General features: G+C 41.4%; 1 protein-coding gene across 1 annotated transcript; it reads left to right on the top strand.

Moving 5' to 3' along the window:
- The first annotated feature begins 48 nt into the window (after positions 1-48).
- ZRSR2 (zinc finger CCCH-type, RNA binding motif and serine/arginine rich 2) lies at positions 49-17,506 on the top strand. The gene is made up of 11 exons (XM_080375259.1): positions 49-159; positions 1,997-2,076; positions 2,211-2,310; positions 2,592-2,700; positions 3,023-3,109; positions 5,337-5,375; positions 6,876-6,991; positions 9,658-9,871; positions 12,194-12,249; positions 12,427-12,536; positions 13,162-17,506. Exons 1-11 carry the CDS (start codon positions 113-115, stop codon positions 13,641-13,643), a joined length of 1,440 nt encoding a protein of 479 aa, XP_080231385.1. The 5' UTR covers positions 49-112; the 3' UTR covers positions 13,644-17,506.
- The last annotated feature ends 625 nt before the right edge of the window (positions 17,507-18,131 follow it).

Below are 18,131 nucleotides of genomic sequence, written 5' to 3'. Positions count from 1 at the left end.
CCAGCGGCCTCCCGGCACGCGGGCTCGCTCCGCCCACGCCCCGCGCGGCTGCCGGAAGGGATTTTGCGCCCTTCCGCCATGGCGTCACGTGACATCCCCTTGGTAACGCAAGATGGCGGCGCCCATGTTGCTGCCCGAGTCCTCTCTGGGGAAGTTGAGGTGAGGCCGGGCTCAGGCCCGGGCCGGGGCCTCCCCGCCGGCCCCAGGGGCAAGGGGAAGGGCCCAGGGACCCTCGAAGAGGGCCTCGGTCCAGCCCTGGCCGACGCTGCCTGGCCGCACGGCGACCGCGGTTGAGGCCGCCTCGCGGCCGGGCCTGGGAGTGGCGCAGCTACGTGCGGCAGCAGCCATGGCCGGCCCGCCGCCGCCGCCGCCGCGCGGGAGGGCGGGGGGGGGCGGCAGCCGGCGCCCGTGTCGGGCGGCATCCGGGAGCGCGGCCTGGCGCTGGGGGGGGCGGCGAGCGGGGCCGCGGGGGGCGCCCGGGGGCGGGGCCGGAAGCGGGGGGCGCGGCGGGGGCCTGAGGCCCGGCGCGGTCGCGGGGGGCGCCGCCACTGCGGCGCGCGCTGCCGGCGGGGCCGCGTTCAGCGCCCCGCGCCCGGGGAAGCAGCGGGCGGGGGCGGGCCGGGGCTCGGCGACGGCCGCGGCGCGGGGAGGCAGCCGGCATGAGCGTGCCTGGGCTCAGCCCCGTCCGGCCCCGCCGCGGCTGACGGGATCCCCGCTCCGGGCCTCCAGGTCTTTGCAAGCACCTGCGCTTCGCGCTCGCTGGAGGGCCCGTGCTCGCCAGTGCCGTGTGGCTGGAGCGGGAGGGCAGCCCCAACCCTGAAGCCGGTGCTTCTTGGCGCTTCACCTGTTTGTGCACCGCCTCAAGTGCTGCTGTGGCCTGGGAGCAGGAGCGTTGCCTTCTCCCTTCCTTCCTTGGGCTTCAAGGGTAGCTAAGAAGGCCTGGGAGCTGGGAAGGAGGTATACTGGCTTGTCAGCCCTAGGCACCTGCTGAGCAGGTGAGATTTGTTTCAGGCAGGTGACATTACAAGAGGAGTCACTAGGCTTGCTTGATCAAAGGTGGAAGGTACAGATGCAGGCATTGCGCACAGTCAGGCGTTGGTCTTTGAGGGCAAGTGCTCTGCTGCTGGGATAACCACCACAGTGTTACTGGTGGCAGGCACAGGTGTGCAGGTGGTGAGGTTGTGAGTTACCCTGAACAGGGGAGTTAGAGATGAGGGTGAGGTTTTGGTTGTCTGAGTTGTACCTATGGAATCTTTTAAAATATACTCTAAAACAGGAAGGTGTTGATCTCTGGTCAACATTTGGTGTGGCAGAATGACCGGAGTTGAAATTCATGTGTACGCGCACACACACATTTTTCCTTTACAAACTGGGTAGAAAGAAGAGCTCTGAAAAATGACAGAAAAGGGGTTGACATGGAAAAGTTTTCAGATACTTGAGGGTTTTTAACCATAGTCAAAGCATGGTGCTGTTTCTAGGCAGCCTTGCGGAGCTGTCAGACAACTTTCAGTAGCAGAACAGTAGACCTGAGCGTTATCTGTGCTGGTGAAGTGTGCTTTTTTTATCTATACATTAAGACTGCTGCCTGAAAAGAATATCAAGGGAGAAGGGAAAGGACTTAAAGCATCGTACCCTGTAAAAGAGAGGAAGACTAGAATGTGCTAAAATTACAGGGCAGGAGATCCCCAAATTTTTCTGTCTAATCTTACCTAGTGACCAAGTTTCAGGAACTAAAGGAGATTTCGTGGAGTTGGTGATAATGTCAGGTACTGCATTCAAGAAGAATGAGACCCTGTGTGTTGTGTCCAGATGTGATTGTTGCTGTTGTCCACATGCAGCTCTAACAACACAGCTATAGATTTCATATTGTCATGGCAGTTGTTACTGTTCCATATGAATAGGTGTTAATTTTGCAGTTTGTGAGGTTTTGTACTGCGTGAATGACATTAAAAATCCTTTGGCCGTATTAATGTAAATAATAATCTCTCATCTTCAGCCATCAAAAACACAGAGCTATTCTGAAGAAAGAAAAGCGGAAAAAAAAGCGGCAGGCACTTGCCAAGCTAAGAGACTCAGGTAACTGTCAAATGTTTTGTCTTGTCAGTGGAACTAGCAGTGGGGTTTTTTTTGTTTTAAAAAGATCTAATTTTGTGTCTCTTTACTGAATATAACATCCAGTTATTTATGTGGATTGTTCTGTTTTTTCACAGAAGCTACAGAAAAAGATGAATCAGTGTCTGAGGAGGAAGAGGAGGAACTGGAAGAAGATGAGGAAGAAGAAGAAGAAGAAAAAAAACTTGAGGCAGAAAGGTGACAAATCTAGAAAATGGCATATATGCAGTAGTCAATTCCATTTTGATACTTTGAAAAGTTTCAAGGTATTCTGTAAAACAGAATCCTTCTCTTATATTTCAGGCTACACAGTTTTTCTTTGAAGCCTGAATGATTCCTGTGTAATTTTCTCTTTTAAAGAAGATTACATAAGCTGTGGTCATTGCTGAACTAATAATTTTGAATTACATGCATGACGATTGCATCAGTTGTGGGTAGTCAGTAAATTTTGTCTAAGTGATATCTGGTTTCCTTGGTAGACAAAAACTACATGAGCAGTGGTTGCTGAGGGAAGAAAAGGCGCAAGAAGAGTTCAAGCTTAAGAAAGAAAAAGAAGAGGCTGCAAGAAAACGTCAAGAAGAAGAGGAGGTGATGTATAAACAGTGTTACAGTTCAGTCTGGCAATAAGATAGACTTAGTGTAATATCTTGTACTGTTCTGTAGTGGAACCAGTTTTCTTGATGTTGGTATGTTTGAATGTGTAAGCTCCTCTTTCTTTCATTCTAGAAGAACAAAATTAAAAATTAAAAAAAACTCTTTTTAAAAGGCTTTTTGTCCAGAGATTTTGTTGCTTATGACTGAATGAAAACTTATTGGACAAGGGGTTTTCATACAATATGATAGGTTTGTATTTGATTTTAAAGCATTTGTTTCCCTAAATAATGTTTTAAAATATTTTTTTATCATAAAGAGGAAGATCAAAGAAGAATGGGAAGAGCAGCAAAGAAAAGAGAGAGAAGTGGCACAGCAGAAACAACAGGAGAAGAGAGAGAGAGAGGTGATTCCTGGCTGTGGGAGGATAAACATGTTACATATCCTCTTACATTATCAGATGCTATATATCAGTCTATACATGTTGAAGAGGGATTTTATTCTGATTAGCAAATGTATAAATGTGTTAGTCACTTCTTCTCTCCATTCTGTCTGAATTCCTGAATCTGTTATTCACTGTTAAAGAGGGTCTAGTGAATTCATATACCTAGAAGGGTAACTAATTTTAACACATCATATTGTTCATAGTATGTAGTTTTTTTACACCAGTTAAATACAAAGACAGGCTGTGAATGCAGATTCTGATATGTGCACATCTTGCGTTAAAGATAATCCTTACTTAATGTACCAGTTGAACACAGTCAGTGTTGAAGAAAATGCCCAATGAGGATATGGAATATGGAATTACATTGGTGCTGTTCGTTTACACAGTTCTTAATCAAAAGATGTATTACAGCTCTTCTTTACCTGACTCTTCCAACAGGACGTATCTTTTTTTTTGGAGCTCCTTGGGTGGAGAGAAAAATGATACTGAAGAATACTAATCATTGATAACATCTCTGTTAACGATGCATTCTTCATAAGTTTTAGAAGTTGAATGACCTGGATGTATGATGTCCTGTACAGAAATCCAGTGTTGTGACTGGCCTATTGCCAGTAAGGGGTGATGGCAGGTTTCTAGGATCCGGTCATTTTAGCTTCTCCACAATGACAAAAAGATTCCGGTCATTTCACTAGGAGGTGTCTTGCTACTGTGTCTGTGTCTCCTGCCACAGCAGAAGGGACATCAGCAAACATTGTCACCTGCATTTAATAGCTGGTTATGTCACTGATTACGTAACAGTTGCATGAGGAATGAAAAAGAACAGCAGTTGTGGTATTTCCTGTCTTACTTCCTCTTGTGTTAAGTGTCCCTTTCTGTCTTTGCAGAGTAGGGAGAGAAAAGCATGGTCGCGAATCTTTTATTTAAGGTTGATACACAATTCCAAGAGAGTTGAACAATGGCTAATTTGGTTCCCTGAACTAGATGGAAGCTACTTGCTTTTCATTGTTTGGTTGTTGGCTTGTTTGATTTGTTTGTTGGGTTTTTTTCTGGTTTTTATTTTAGTGGTTTAGTGTGTTAAATTGGCTCATTGAGGGCATTGGCAGGCACCCAGAGAGAAAGTGAGTACCCAGCTGGGAGTAGAGCCACCCATTTCAGCAGTGGAAAGTTGTTTGAGTGATTTGGTGTGTCTCTTGAAACAGCAGTTTATTCAAATTCTGACTTGCTGATTTAAAAAAAAAAAAAATCCCCCTCTCTAAAATGAGAAAATAGATTTCCTGGTTTGGTGGGGTCTTGACTTGTTTTTGGTTTTTTGTTGTTTTTTTGTTTTTTTGTTTTTTTTTGTTTTTTGTTTTTTTGTGTGTGTGAGTTTTGTTTGTTTTTTCTTTAATAGGATGGATAATATCTGACATACTTGATGATTAGTACCAGATGCTGTCTGGGTCCTCATCCTGGATTGCATTTTTTTATTTTTATATGTTCTTCCTCTTTTTAAATCTAATTAATTCTCTTCCAGAGCACAACAATACTAGCACATTTTCTTGTGTTGGTTATTTTAAATGTCTTTTTTTCTTGGAACTTCCTAGAATAATTAGTTAGAACTAATTTCCAGCCAGTTTTGGAGAGTGACTTTATTGTTTTGCTCAGCTCAATTAGAAGAAAAAAGGGGAAGAATATCCTCATTATGTTCCTGTATTTGGAAGGCTAGATACAGTGAATTTATGGTAGTAGAAGTTTCTTAACAGTTACATGTTTTGCTTTAACAGAGGCTCACTAAGCAATGTGGTTTTCTGTGTGTTACATGGAGTGTTCCGAGTTAAAACATTTAGTGCAACTACATGATTACAAAGTTAACTGTAACCGGACTGAGTACTAGAGTAGGCAATATATTTAGGTATTCAATAGTTCAGTGATAGTTTTAAAAGAGAAGAAAATAAAACTTTTTAAGTTGTCTAGCATTTAGTTTAGAAAAATAATCTATGTGAGGGTCATGTCTGATGTATCCTTTAAGAGCTTTGTAGAACACGAATTTCTACAGAGCAAAAGTAAAATTTGTGGTTTTAAAGCAAACCCCATCAAACTTGTATTATGCATAATCATTGATATTGTAAATTAGGTTCTTAACTAAAGAAACCAGATGTTGTGCCTGTCCTCAGGGTTTTCACTAGTCCTGTGTTTGCACCATTTATAGGCAGCTGTGCAGAGGATGCTGGATCAAGCTGAAAGCCAGGTAAGTGCAGAGACTTTTTGAAAAATAACTGTAATTTAATTGCTATCTGGTGTTTGCCTTCTAGCATGTTGTCCATCTGCTCTCAAGAACTAATGGCCTGAGTAAATTTAATATGTAGTGGCTTGCATGAGCCATGAACAATTGTTTACTGGGTGGAACATAATTAAGCATATTTCTGGCTGGTTCGTAGCAGTGCAGTTGTGCATGCTCATTCCTGTTCAGGAGATGAGAGTCAAAATGAATCTGGAAATATTGCTGTATGCTGTTGAAAACACACTATGCATGATGGTTTATTTGTGAATTACCATTCTAAATAAATCTGTCAGTCCTTCTGGGTGGCAAGGCAAACTTGCTTTTTTAAGCAGATGGCATGCTCTAAATAAAAGGATTCAGCCGTAGAGGTGAGCACAGATACATAAGGAAAAAAAAAGTTGGGGGAGGGACAAGCTGGCTGCTCAGGTGGCTTGGAAGAGCATGGATCTCAAGCTGGCAGTGTGTAGTAAAGAAAACTGCAGTTTTCATTTGAATCTTAGAGAGGACTAATTCAATCTTTACTGTTGCCTTAAAGAATAATTTAGCTTTTCATCCCTGTCACATGGATAAACTTGTGAAGATTCTTGCTCTGCTTAAACCACTGCATGAATATGAAAATTAAGTTTTAACCTCATTAATCCATTGTATGTTGATTGCCATAGCTACACTGGAGTTGCAATCAATTCCAAATTGTTTAAACATTTCTTTAGGCAGGGAATCTAACTGTTTCATAATATGAGTAGAAAAATGCTCTGAACTGCTAGCTACCCAGAGCTCAAGATGGGTTAGCAGCTGTTTCTGCAAAGGAATAGGCAGAAACGTGGTATGTTAGAGACTTCATTATAGTATCAGTTCAGGGTTCAGTTACTTATTGTTGATGTGGCAGTGCTGTTCTGTTACAGATCTAACAAAATGAAAATTTGCTTTTTTAAATGTTTTGTTTGTAGTCAGTCAAGGCTTGAAACTTGATAATCCCATTTTGAATTATAGAAATCATGGTGGCCCAACATGATCAGTATGGAGGCTTTTACTTCCAGTGCTAACTATGAATTTGTCCCAATAGCTGTAATTCTCATGGATAACAAAAGAAATTGCTGTTTGAGGAGCAAATATATTGCAACTCTTTTAGTTATAAACACTTAAGATCTTAAGTTTCCTGTAGCAAAAGAAAACATCCAGTTTAGTGATTTGTTTGTGTTAAAAAGAAATCATGACTATAGGCTTAAAACTGAACAATTGCCAAGAAAAGAGGTTTCCATCACCAGAGACACAAGGCATATCCTCATTCTTTATACTGGATACGCTGGTTACTTTCCTCTTTGTAAAACAATGCTTGGAGTAGATTTCAGCTTGCCATGTAGTAACACAGTGCTAATAATTGCATTTGGATTTAATTTGTGTTTTTATTTGGACGTTACATTTCTTTACTCTTTTTCTAACTTCTATATTTTAATGTTTTTTCCACAGCTGGAGAATGGTGTTTCCTGGCATAACCCAGAGCCCCCAGAGAATATAGGAACAGAGAAGGATAGAGCAAATTGCCCATTTTATATTAAAACAGGTTCCTGCCGATTTGGAGACAGGTAATCAATTGACTATTTACCAGCATAGAAGTGTTTTGGAGAGATAAAAGGAAAGTAACTTATTAGGTTATATGCAAACTCAAAAAAAATGCTATATAAATTACTTTCATTTATTTGGCTGTGGTTCCGTTACTCATGATGGAGCTAGACACAGAGCAAAAGTGTTGCCTGGCTGGAATTGAACTATTTATTGTTATAGCATATGGTGGTGCATTCTGGTCAAGCTTCCTGAGCTCTGACACATGCACAGATGTATTCAGACAGAATATATTTGATTTCTGTTACTACTACAGGTCTGATATGTCAGTTGTTGTTTTCTTATCTTGTTTAATTTGCATATGTCACATGGTCTAAATATAAAATCAAATCTCAAATGGAATAAAGCAAGTTAAGGTACATCTGCACAGTGGAAAGCTGTTCTGTAGCTTCCAGAATTCTGTTAGTATGCTGTTTAAATGTGTGATACATTCATTCTTGATTCTGTTACGCTAGTACGGGTGCCCTATCGGAAAGAAAGTGTAGTAAAAGGCAAGGACAGAGGAGGACAACAAGATGATCAGAGATGAGGAACAGCTTCTGTAGGAGTGGCTAACTAGTGTAGAGCCTGCTTTTAGAGAGATGAAGGAGGGCGGCTGTGGTAAGTGAACATTGAACTCTTGAGTAGGATGGGAAGGATTATTTGCTTTTATTATGAAACAGTTTAGGTGTCTCTGACTCTTTACCAGCTTAAAGAAAAAAGTATTTTCTCATACAAAACAAATGGCAAAACTTGTTGCCGGCAGTCGCAGAGGAAGCCTAAAATATAAATGGGCTCACAGAGTACAGGTTCATCGGCGACCATTCAAGATGATGACCCAAATGCGGCATCTGGCTAGAAAATCCCTGCATTTTTACGTGTGTTAAGGAACAATAGTTCAGCAAGGAAAGACCCTAATATTTACTACATGAATCTTCAGCAGAAACTAGTAAGGCTGTTTTACTAACTTGTATCACTGAAACAGGTATGGTCCAGCTATTGTAGTTTTCTTTATCCTAAAAGTAACTTGGTTTAGTGTGACATATATTGTGGATAATTATGTGATAATCCAACTCTACGGAAGCTTCAAGTCCACATCTTTATTCTGAAATACGTGTTGAATTCTTGAATAAAACTCTGGCCACCTATTTCACCGCAGGCAGCATTTTTGCTTTTCAAATGTTTAGTTCTTCATAACCTTTGCAGTATTTTTGTTTCAGTGGTATTTAATGGAGGTAACCTTCTCGGATTAATTATGGATTGCATAAAAATCAGTTTTGCTTTGAACTGTGAATAGCCTTTGTGAATAAATATTGAGAAACATCGTATTCTGTCCTTCTCTCACCTACAGTTGTTGATCTTAGTTACCTCTCCTTTATCTTCCTTCCTTCTACTCACATACCTGCTACCTTCATATTCTGGCCATTTTAAACTGGTGTTGACTCTAAGTTGAAGGACTGAGATACAGCTAGGATAAAGACTGGAAGAATGGGTTGGAAGCTGAAATAAACTGCAGTGGTGAAAAATTGAGAGCCAGTGCTATCCATAAAATAGTTGTTGAATCTTGTCAAATCTCACTATGCCTTGGAGAAGCTAAAACTGGCTGAATTCACTGTTATTAATTTCCCTTGTAATTCAAACCCTGATATATTGTAGTAATACTGGATTTGGGGTTATTCATTTTCATTGGGGTGCCTTTTCTTCTGCCATGTGCTATATTCATTTTGTGTACAGACAGTATTGGTTGGGTGTAATATTTTGAGTTCTATTCAAAAAGAACAGTGAAAGGATGCAGCTTCTAAAATTAAAAAAAAAAAAAATGTCTCTCTCTGGTTTTAGTTTTGGGTTTGGAGTTTTGTTTTTTCTGGTTTGTTTTTTGAAGTCTAAGGTGTCAACCAGAAAGTGAAGAGTCAATTTCTGACTGACCCAGTTGCTCAGGGAAGTGTTTGAAAGGGAGGTCATAAAACACAGCGAAATAAACATGGAGTCTAACATCTGTGTCTTTACTGAATCTAAAGGTCTGTAGGGGAGAACTGTATTTCAGCAGGTGAGGGAGGCAGCCTGAATACGATGGATGGTGAGGGAGACCTATTAATTTTTTTGACTGCTAAGAAGATGCAGATTAAGAGAATACTTAAAAGAATCATTTTTGTTAGAAGTGGAAATGTATTCATCCAACTTCAGGTTTAAACATGCTTTCTTTCCTTCACTCCCCCTCGCCACTCCCGATATAATGAGAACAACTTCAGTAAAAGTTGTTCAGTTTGCAAAGGCAAGAGTAAGGACTTGCTTTACAATGTAAAACATTGTCAGTAGTCTTTCTATAAAGCCCTTCAGAAATGAGGAACACGTTTAACCCTAGCAGCCTAAAAGAAATTGCCTTAGCGCTTACTGTGGTACTGTTACCTATAGCTTTTGTAGGCATGCTTTTTTAAGCAAGAATGTATTTAGGCACAGCAGAAAGCATTAAGATTATATACAAACTCACTTCCAAACAATTTGTTTTAATAATTTAAATATGTTGATTGTCCACTACTGGATTTTCTTTCTAATAACTGTTACTAAAAATGGCAAATGTTTGAAGTTTTAACACGTGCATCTTCTACTGAAGGTGCTGATCTTTTCACTTTTCCTTCACTACAATGTCCAGGTGTTCTCGCAAGCATAACTATCCAACATCTAGTAAGACACTACTCGTTCGAGGGATGTTCATTACTTTTGGCATGGAGCAGTGCCGGAGAGATGACTATGACACAGACGCGAGTCTTGAGTACAGTGACGAGGAGACGTACCAGCAGTTCCTTGAGTTCTACGAGGATGTGCTCCCTGAATTCCAAAACGTGGGGAAGGTTGTTCAATTCAAGGTACGCATCTGAGCGTAACAGCTTGTAATATACGTAACATCTACCACAGAAGCTGTGTTTTACTAGCCTTAACAGGAATTTGGTCCAACATGCCCTAGCTAAACCCCACGTACTTTAGAGAACTGTAGTGCCCTTATAGCAAACTGTGGATCTCTGATGTCACCTGTAAACTTACACTGCTGTAAGATGTCACTGCTTTGACAGAGAATTGTCTTACTCTGGGTGAATCTTCCTTCCCATTCTCTGAGTTACAAAAGCTTGTGCTTTTTATATTGCAAGTTATTCATACCGCTCAACAATCCACTTACCTCACAGTCCCTGCTTTACTTACCCTGAGATAAGACCCAGAGGGTCCGTGAAGATGGGTAGACAATATAAATATATCTGGGCTATTGTATTTGTGTCTAAGGAATGAAATAGTGGCGGTATAAAGTGTATTTGGAGTATACACCCAAACAATGTCATTTTAGGACTGCTTGGATCAAATAAAATCAAATTACAATGGACTGAAAAGGTAGTAGATATTTCAGTAGGAGGAATTCTAAAAGGATAAGTTATGTAAATGTATGTAATGTTATGTAAAAAAGGTGTTGAGGCTTGTTATCCATCCTCAGTTCATGCATTTGTTTTGCTGAATGTTCTGTACAGAATTTTTCCCATTTATGTTATGATTTCTTATGGGGGGGGGGAAAGAGGAAACAGTAAATGGAGATCTTGGTGATGAATGATGTTATGTTAACAGTCCCATGTTGCCCCAAAATACGCAGCTTGGATGATGAAATCTCCTTGTAGCAGAATCTGTTGCAGCATCCCTTCCTGCTTGCCATTCTTGAGTGTTCTCCTGCAGTCACCAGGAGGCAAGCAGTGCCTTTTCTCCCTTTTGTTTCTATCTACTGACAGCTGCCTCAGAACTGAGATTGTATTAGCATTTCAAGCAAGAGGAAAGTAGGAAAAGTGAATTTTCAGTAGTTGTATAATGAGCTTTATAGATAAGAAACCTTGACTTGTTTGGAGGAGTATCCCCTCCGTATTTTGACTCATGGGATATTAGCAAGCTGTGCTCCATCTGAGAAGACAGGATGTAGATTCTCACTGCAGTGTGGGTTGAAATGCTGTCTTACCATCAAACTTGGATCCCTGACTTGGTATCATTGTTCCATCTAACTGTGCCAAGTTGCACATACTTGGGTCCCTGTGACTAATAACAGGGTAAGAGCTTTCAGCGTCATGGTTCTTAGCTTCTGAAGCAATTGTTCAACTGTAATATGATTCTTATGGGCGCTTTAATTGTATTAAAGATGCTTAGAAATTACATGTTGGCTGCAGAGATCTTAACTGATTGAGGTGAGTCTCTGCTAGCATTTAGAATTGGATTATACACACCCCTCGCCCAGCTGACTTCCCTTTCCAGCGTAGCCCATGTTCCTTCTGTGAAGCTACTCCAGAATCTGGCAGATCCTGACAAAACACACTTCTTTTCCCACCCAAAAGCACCTATGAAAAAACCATTCTCACTTGTTCTTGTGTTGATGTTGTTTTATCTCAAATAGTTTGACTGCTTATTCTGTAATATTTAATTATGGAACTGCTTGTTGCTGTGTCTGAAGCCCTTCACTAACCCAGTGCAGAGGTGTTCTCTGAGGGTCAGTCAGGGTTCAGCAATGAAAGGTTGGTGCTGGGACTGGGAGAGGCCTGGAGGCAAGAGGCTGGGCTCACAGTCCTGCCCTGGAGAGCCGGGTTCAAGCTTGTTTGGGCCTGCCTGTCCCAGAGTCTTTTTTTAACTAGCAACATGCTTTTTGGAAGGTATTTTTGTGAGCTTTAGAGATACTCTGAATGCTAAATTGTTACGAAAAAAGATGTTTCAAAACTCTACAGTGCAAGCTAGTGACTTCAGCTTATTTAACTCATCTCACAGGGATGCTGTGCAGGTAAATTGCTCTAAAGAGTCTCTTACCATAATGAATCCCACATTTCCACGTGAGGATATTGCTAATTGTTTTCAGAGTAGGATTTGGCTGCTGCACAGTAGGGTTGGCCCGGAGAAGTGTAAGACAATTAGTACAAGCTGTCTTGTGGGCTAAGTGAAGCAGAGGTCCCAGAGTTAATCACAGCGTAATGCTGGAAGCAGTCAAAGCCAGAAGGGCTGCTTTTTTTTATCCACACACACCCCGCCGCGGCTAAAACTTAAGTCTTCAGAAGAAAATAATGTAAGTTCGCATCAATGAGCTGTCGTGAATCGGCATGGCAGCCATCTCGGCACGTGTGAGCTGCTCTACAGCATAAACCTTCCGTTGTGCTAACTTCATGTTTCCATCCCCTTAGGTCAGTTGCAACTATGAGCCTCACCTGCGAGGAAATGTGTATGTCCAGTATCAGTCGTAAGTACTCACAATCTTACTAAGGTTTTAGAACTGAACTCCAAAGTCCAGTAATGAACACTGTTTGTATAATCAAAGTGATTTGTTCTCGTACTGTAATGGGAACCTAAAGTTGGTAAGTAACATGTTAAATGATTGTATGATGATAATGCTGTGCGTCATTTTTACTTTTTAAAGGGAGAAGGACTGTCAGGCAGCTCTTGCTCTATTCAGTGGACGATGGTATGCGGGCCGTCAGCTTCATTGTGAATTCTGTCCGGTGACAAGGTGGAAAACTGCTATATGTGGTGAGTCACATAAACACTTGGAAAAGAGAATGTGTGTTGTTGGAAGAATACTTACAGAAGTGAAAGGGGGAATTAATTAGCCTGTGGCTTTCAGATCTGCCTAATGTTGTAGTTAATGTCTGTTTGGAAGACAAATATGCTAACTTGCTTGTGCAGATCTAGGAAAGAAAGGGAATATCCATTCTGTGTCAGTTAAGTGTCTGAATCATTCCAGTGGAATTTCCCTGGACTGGGAAAGCAAGTTTGGATCTTAACTTTGGAAATAATCGTAAGGTGAAACTACAGGAAATACTAATCTATCTCTTTCAAAAGCAACAGCAGTTTCTGAACCATCAGCAGTTCTTAGCAGTAACTATCAACATGTGACTTCTATATTTACATTCTTAGATTAAGGTAGTAAAATAATATATGAAAAATTTAAGCTAAAATCGTCATAGCTGTTAAAAATTTAATTCCCAGAAAAGTAAGTATTAAAAATTAACCTTGTGTGAAATAAATTGATAGGTGGTCAGATGCATGTTTTTCTTACTTTAGAAGCAAAATTCAGTTTCCTTCCAGTAGGTACATAATGAAGAAAGATTTAACAGGTCTGGTTCATAAAAAAGCAAACCCTAATCTGTTGCAGGCTTATTTGAAAGGCAGAAGTGTCCAAGAGGGAAACACTGCAACTTTCTTCATGTATTCAAAAATCCAAACAATGAGTTTTGGGAGGCCAATAGAGACATACGTATTTCTCCTGAATGGACTAATCAGTTGTCTAAAAACTCTGAAAGGAGAAACAGAACGAGCTATCGTGATGACTATTACAGCCGGTCAAGGAGGAGGGGCAGTCCAAGCCCGGATCATTCTTACCGGAGAAATGGAGAATCAGAGAGAAAAAAGAATCGCCGCAAAAACAAGAGAAGGCGCCGATCTGGAAGGTCAAGAAGTCGGGAAAGGAGAAGGTCTCGCAGCAGGGGAAGAAAGAGAAGAGGCCGCAGTCGCAGCAGAAGTCATAGTCGAACACGCAGTAGGAGCAGAAGTCAGAGTTCCTCTCGATCCAGGAGCAGGGGTAAAAAGAGATCAAGCAGCAGAGGAAAAAGTAGTGAAACTCCCAAAACAAAGTGAGAATTACTTTTAGAAATCGCTAATTGATCAAACATAGAGCTGACAAAGAATTCTTTCCAATAGGGCACCAGATTATTTGAGTTTCAAATAAAGTGTTCTTGCACATTAAAATGTTTCTTCCTAATAAAGGAACCTAGTTTATTGTGTGCTAAGCTTCAGAAAATTAAAAGTTTAAGTCCTATATAAGGTGTGAATGTCAAGTACTCTAGCTACTCTGTCCCTCTGAACTGCTGCAACATCTGGATGCATACCGAGTACAAATAGAAAGAGAAGTAAAACTTATTTGGTATATGCTTATTTCTGTGTTACGTGTGTGTTAAGTGTTTACTGTCCCTGTAAGGAGTTAGTACAGAACAGCCAGTGTGCTGTCAATTCACACCACAGCATACTGCAAGTTGAAGCCTCCGTAGAAGACTGCCATTTATAGTTTCTATCTGTTCATGGGAAACTCTTTCTAGATGAAGTAAATATAATCATATTATGAGTTGGAGAAAAGGGATCTAAAAGACGTCACCGTTTGACTGTACAATACTTGCCCAGTAGGAGCTTTGTGGTCATAAGTGTTGGATTTTTCTCTCTCCCCTGACCGAGCTGCTGAGATAATTGCCTGTAGGGATTGCAGTAGACTTCAAACCAAGTAGGAAATACACAGGGAAACAATCAATTTATTCAGTACCTTAATTCCCTAGTAAGAGTGGAGACCATGCAATTGTAATCCTCTTGGCTACATACCATTTGTAGTTGAAAACAACCTGCCTAACCTGCAATGGAGTGGTGGAAAAGTGTGGATCTGGTAACCAAAGACACGTAGGTAGTGGGGAAGGCTCAGGACGGCTGCAGCGTGGCTAATGCAACTGAAACTTTTACACCTGAAACAATACTTGAGGTTTTTGGGAGAGGATGACTTAAAGCCTTTCGTAGGCTTATTTTACAAACAGTTTAAGGCACCCTACTGCCTGGCTTTCCCACAGTCAGGGTGGAGAGTAGGGTACATATAAATGAAGTTATCAGGACAAAAACTTTTTGAAGTGACAGCTATGTTAGCAAAGTACCTGCGATCAGGTAAATCCTTACAAATATTTCTTCACTTGCACATGAAAGATTTGTGCAGTTAAATGGACTGTACTTCACGCTGCTTAACTTCAGGTGTTTAACTTGGTGTCCTTAGATGCTCAGAGAGAGCAGTTTGTGGCACTGAAGGTGCAGGTTCCCTGAACAGTCTGCAGAAATACATCGTTCTCTGTAGCCTCCCCAAAGAACCTGGGCTCCTGCCTTCAGAGTACTGTTCAGACTGCCCAAGTTAGAAGCCTGAGGTAGGCATGGAGTGCCCCCAAATACATCCTCATTACGACTCCAATAATGTAACATAGAAGTCCTGTAGAAAATCTGGATATCCAAACTTGACGATAGCATTCCTCACAGCAACGTTTTTCCCCCAAGGATAGTTAAGAGTGAATGAGCATTGCTTCTGGATATAATATATATATTTTTGCTTTTCTAAATGCATACTGCACCTAGCATGCTGATTATACATTTTCCTTCTTCCATGTGTAACTGTTGTCCAATATGGAGTAATACAACAAAAGTGCTATATATTGATGTTCAGTTCAAACCCAACTTTCACTATATATTGTCATAACCGTAGGCGGAATTGTAGCTTAGTTAATTTGATTAAATGTTTTAGTTATTAACAGATGTAGGAACTGTAATTTAATAGCCTAACTTTTGAAATAATAACTTTGTTTGAAAGCGTATTTCCAAGGATAGACAGCACTAAGTTTTAAATTATCTTTGAGAAATTTGTGACCATCAGTTTCTCATAATGTATCTTTTTCTGACTAGACCTTACAGACAGATTTTTCCCTGAGGTTTCTATTTTTTCATAGATGCTCACTTGTCCAGTTGGGTCACTTGTGCAGAAGGTGGCAAACTCTGGTTCAGTTCCCTGGAGCGGAATTGAACGGACGTTTCCTACTTGCCGAGATGACCACCAGCAGGCCGGTAACATCTTCCTTTCGCTGGTGCTGCCCTGCTTCCCACCACTCACGCTGCTGACCTAGCCTGCTGGTTAAGGCTCTCGGGTGGGAATAGTCAACTTACACCACTCGCAGCACGTTGTACGGCCCGTGTCGTGTGGCAGGCTTTCGTTGGGCAATATCTGAGCAAAATCAATTACTGAGCTCAAAGTGGTGGAATGGGTGGTGGGAACTCGTGACCAGTCAGACAAAAGAAGCAAAGCAGGCTTTAGGATTAGAAACTTAAGTGCCAACTAACACCCACGTGAGAATTCCACAGGTAATTAGGCTCCTTGTCCCCACAGTTTTGTAATGGGATCTGGAAAGCTGAGCAGCTGTATTTTTTAAAAAAAAAAAGTTTTTATAATTGAAAAAAAAAAGACTTGATCAGAGATGCATGTAAAAATTTAAATATACTTTATTTCTGCTACTATAGTGGCTGAAGCTTCAGCTTTTCTTTCTTGAGGTCTGGACCCAAACTTGCTGGCTGTACCTGTGCAGTGTAGGACTGGTAGCTGTAATTATCATTCACTTTCACATGCATTCTGTATATGACACAGAAATTGAGTGCTGTAGATCTGACGTTTAGTTTGCATTTGTTAGCATGAAACCTGGACTTCAACCAGTTTTCTAACTTCAGAGTTCATATATTTCAGTATTGTTTCCCTACTTCATTATCTTAAGTAGTGTTATATGCATGGTTTTGTGTTTCTTTATTAGCTGATTTAGCTATTTATTCTGAAGAGACAAAGAGACTAGAAGTTCTTAAATGTTAAGCTTAATTCTTCTTTTACCAGAGGGGAGAAGCCCCAGACCACCACAGAAAGGATTTAAATTGGCAAGGAATAGCTTGTTCTCACTGTGTGTTATTCTGCGTATCCCACATAAAAGGACCTTATGAAGTGAATATTGGCCAAGCTTTGTTTTGTTTTTAATGACTGCTTAAAAGCAGTGACTTCCAAAATTCTTTTCAGTTGTGACTGCTGCAAGGCTGGCTGAGGTGCTTTGGAGCGGCGATGAGGAAAGCAGCATTTACACAGAGCTGCAGGGAGGTGGTTAGGGCGCCAGCGGGGACCCTCCGGGGGGGCTGCCAAACAGCTGGCTGCACAGCCGGGATGGGGAGTGGGCACAGCTCCCATCTTTTCCCTGTGGCAGAAAGGGAACAAAGAGAGCGTGGTGGTGAGCCCTCCTGCAGGCACCGGCAGTAGCACTGCAGCGTTTAGGCATCAGGGAACCGGGCTCACCTCCTCCCTGTTGGGGCTGGCAGTTGGTTCCGTACCGTTTCCCTTTCTGCACGTCCGGAGTGGCTCACCACCATCGCGGGGGCGAGGGGGCTGCCCCACCGAGGCTGCACCTCCCATGGAGAGGAAAGCAGCACACCGGGAAGGGTCTTCCCTCCCTGACCCCTTCCCTCGCTTACAGGGCAGATGGTCTGAGATGCATCCTGAGTAACTTCTTGGCGTTACATCCTTGGATGGCAGCACGTCTTTCTCAGATGCAGTTTTGCATTACCACATGCAGCGTATCAGAAATTGCCCCGAAGTTTACTAGTGACATTCCTGTGTGCTAAACAACCATTTTTCAACAGAAATGCAAAAGCCTGATTAAAGATGCTATTGCTTCTTGTCCTGGATCAGCACTTCTTATAAAACATGAAAGCCTACGCTAGTTAATAACTTAGAAGCTTAATTTACTTTTTTACATCATCTAAAGAGTGCAGCTGATTTTGCTTTCACTGTAAGTTTGTTGTTATTAAAATAAACCCCTACTATTCCACATATCCTTCTCTTCAGCACTGATGTATCAGCTGAATTCAGCATCCATCTCAAAAAAAAAAAAAAAAAGAAAGGATGTAACACTGACAAGTTACCCTTCAGCAAAGGACCAGACAGGTTGCAAAGCGAGCCCTCCAAGTGTGACCCGTGGCACATGGTAACTGCACAAAGGCACCCCCAGGGTGACTGACCATCATCACGGTCTTGACCCAAAAGGAACAGCAGATGTGTAGGAAAGCCTCCTCCAGTTAAGACTCCAATTCAGTGACAAAGTGGAAGACACTCAAGCCAACAATCACTTGTCTAAACAATCCAGAAATTCTGATTCTTTAGCTTCCCCCAACCCCTTCCCCATAAGATAGAAAATTTGAGAAACAAATTTTATTTCATATTAGATTTAAGAAATGCCCAAAGATGGTAAGCCTTCCCCGTGCTTTTGCTGGTAATGTCAACCAGTTCAGTTCTTTTAGAAAGCTGGAGAACAGATTAATCTGAAAATTTTTTGGTTGAGACTATGATTGTGAACATTTCATTGATCTGCTCATATTCCATGTAAGGAACTGAATATTCAGTCTGTATTACCCAGAACCCTCCCTCAACATGTCATTTGTTTTAATTTTCAAATGAAGTGGCACCACCGCATCAATTTAACATTCACTTTAATAAATTTCATGTTTAATGTGGTAAGCCTTCCAAAA

This window comes from Falco punctatus, assembly GCF_963210335.1.
Source record: "Falco punctatus genome assembly, chromosome: 2".
NCBI lineage: Eukaryota > Metazoa > Chordata > Aves > Falconiformes > Falconidae > Falco > Falco punctatus.
Note: the sequence above shows the minus strand (reverse complement) of the source record. Positions and strands in the feature narration are given on the sequence as shown.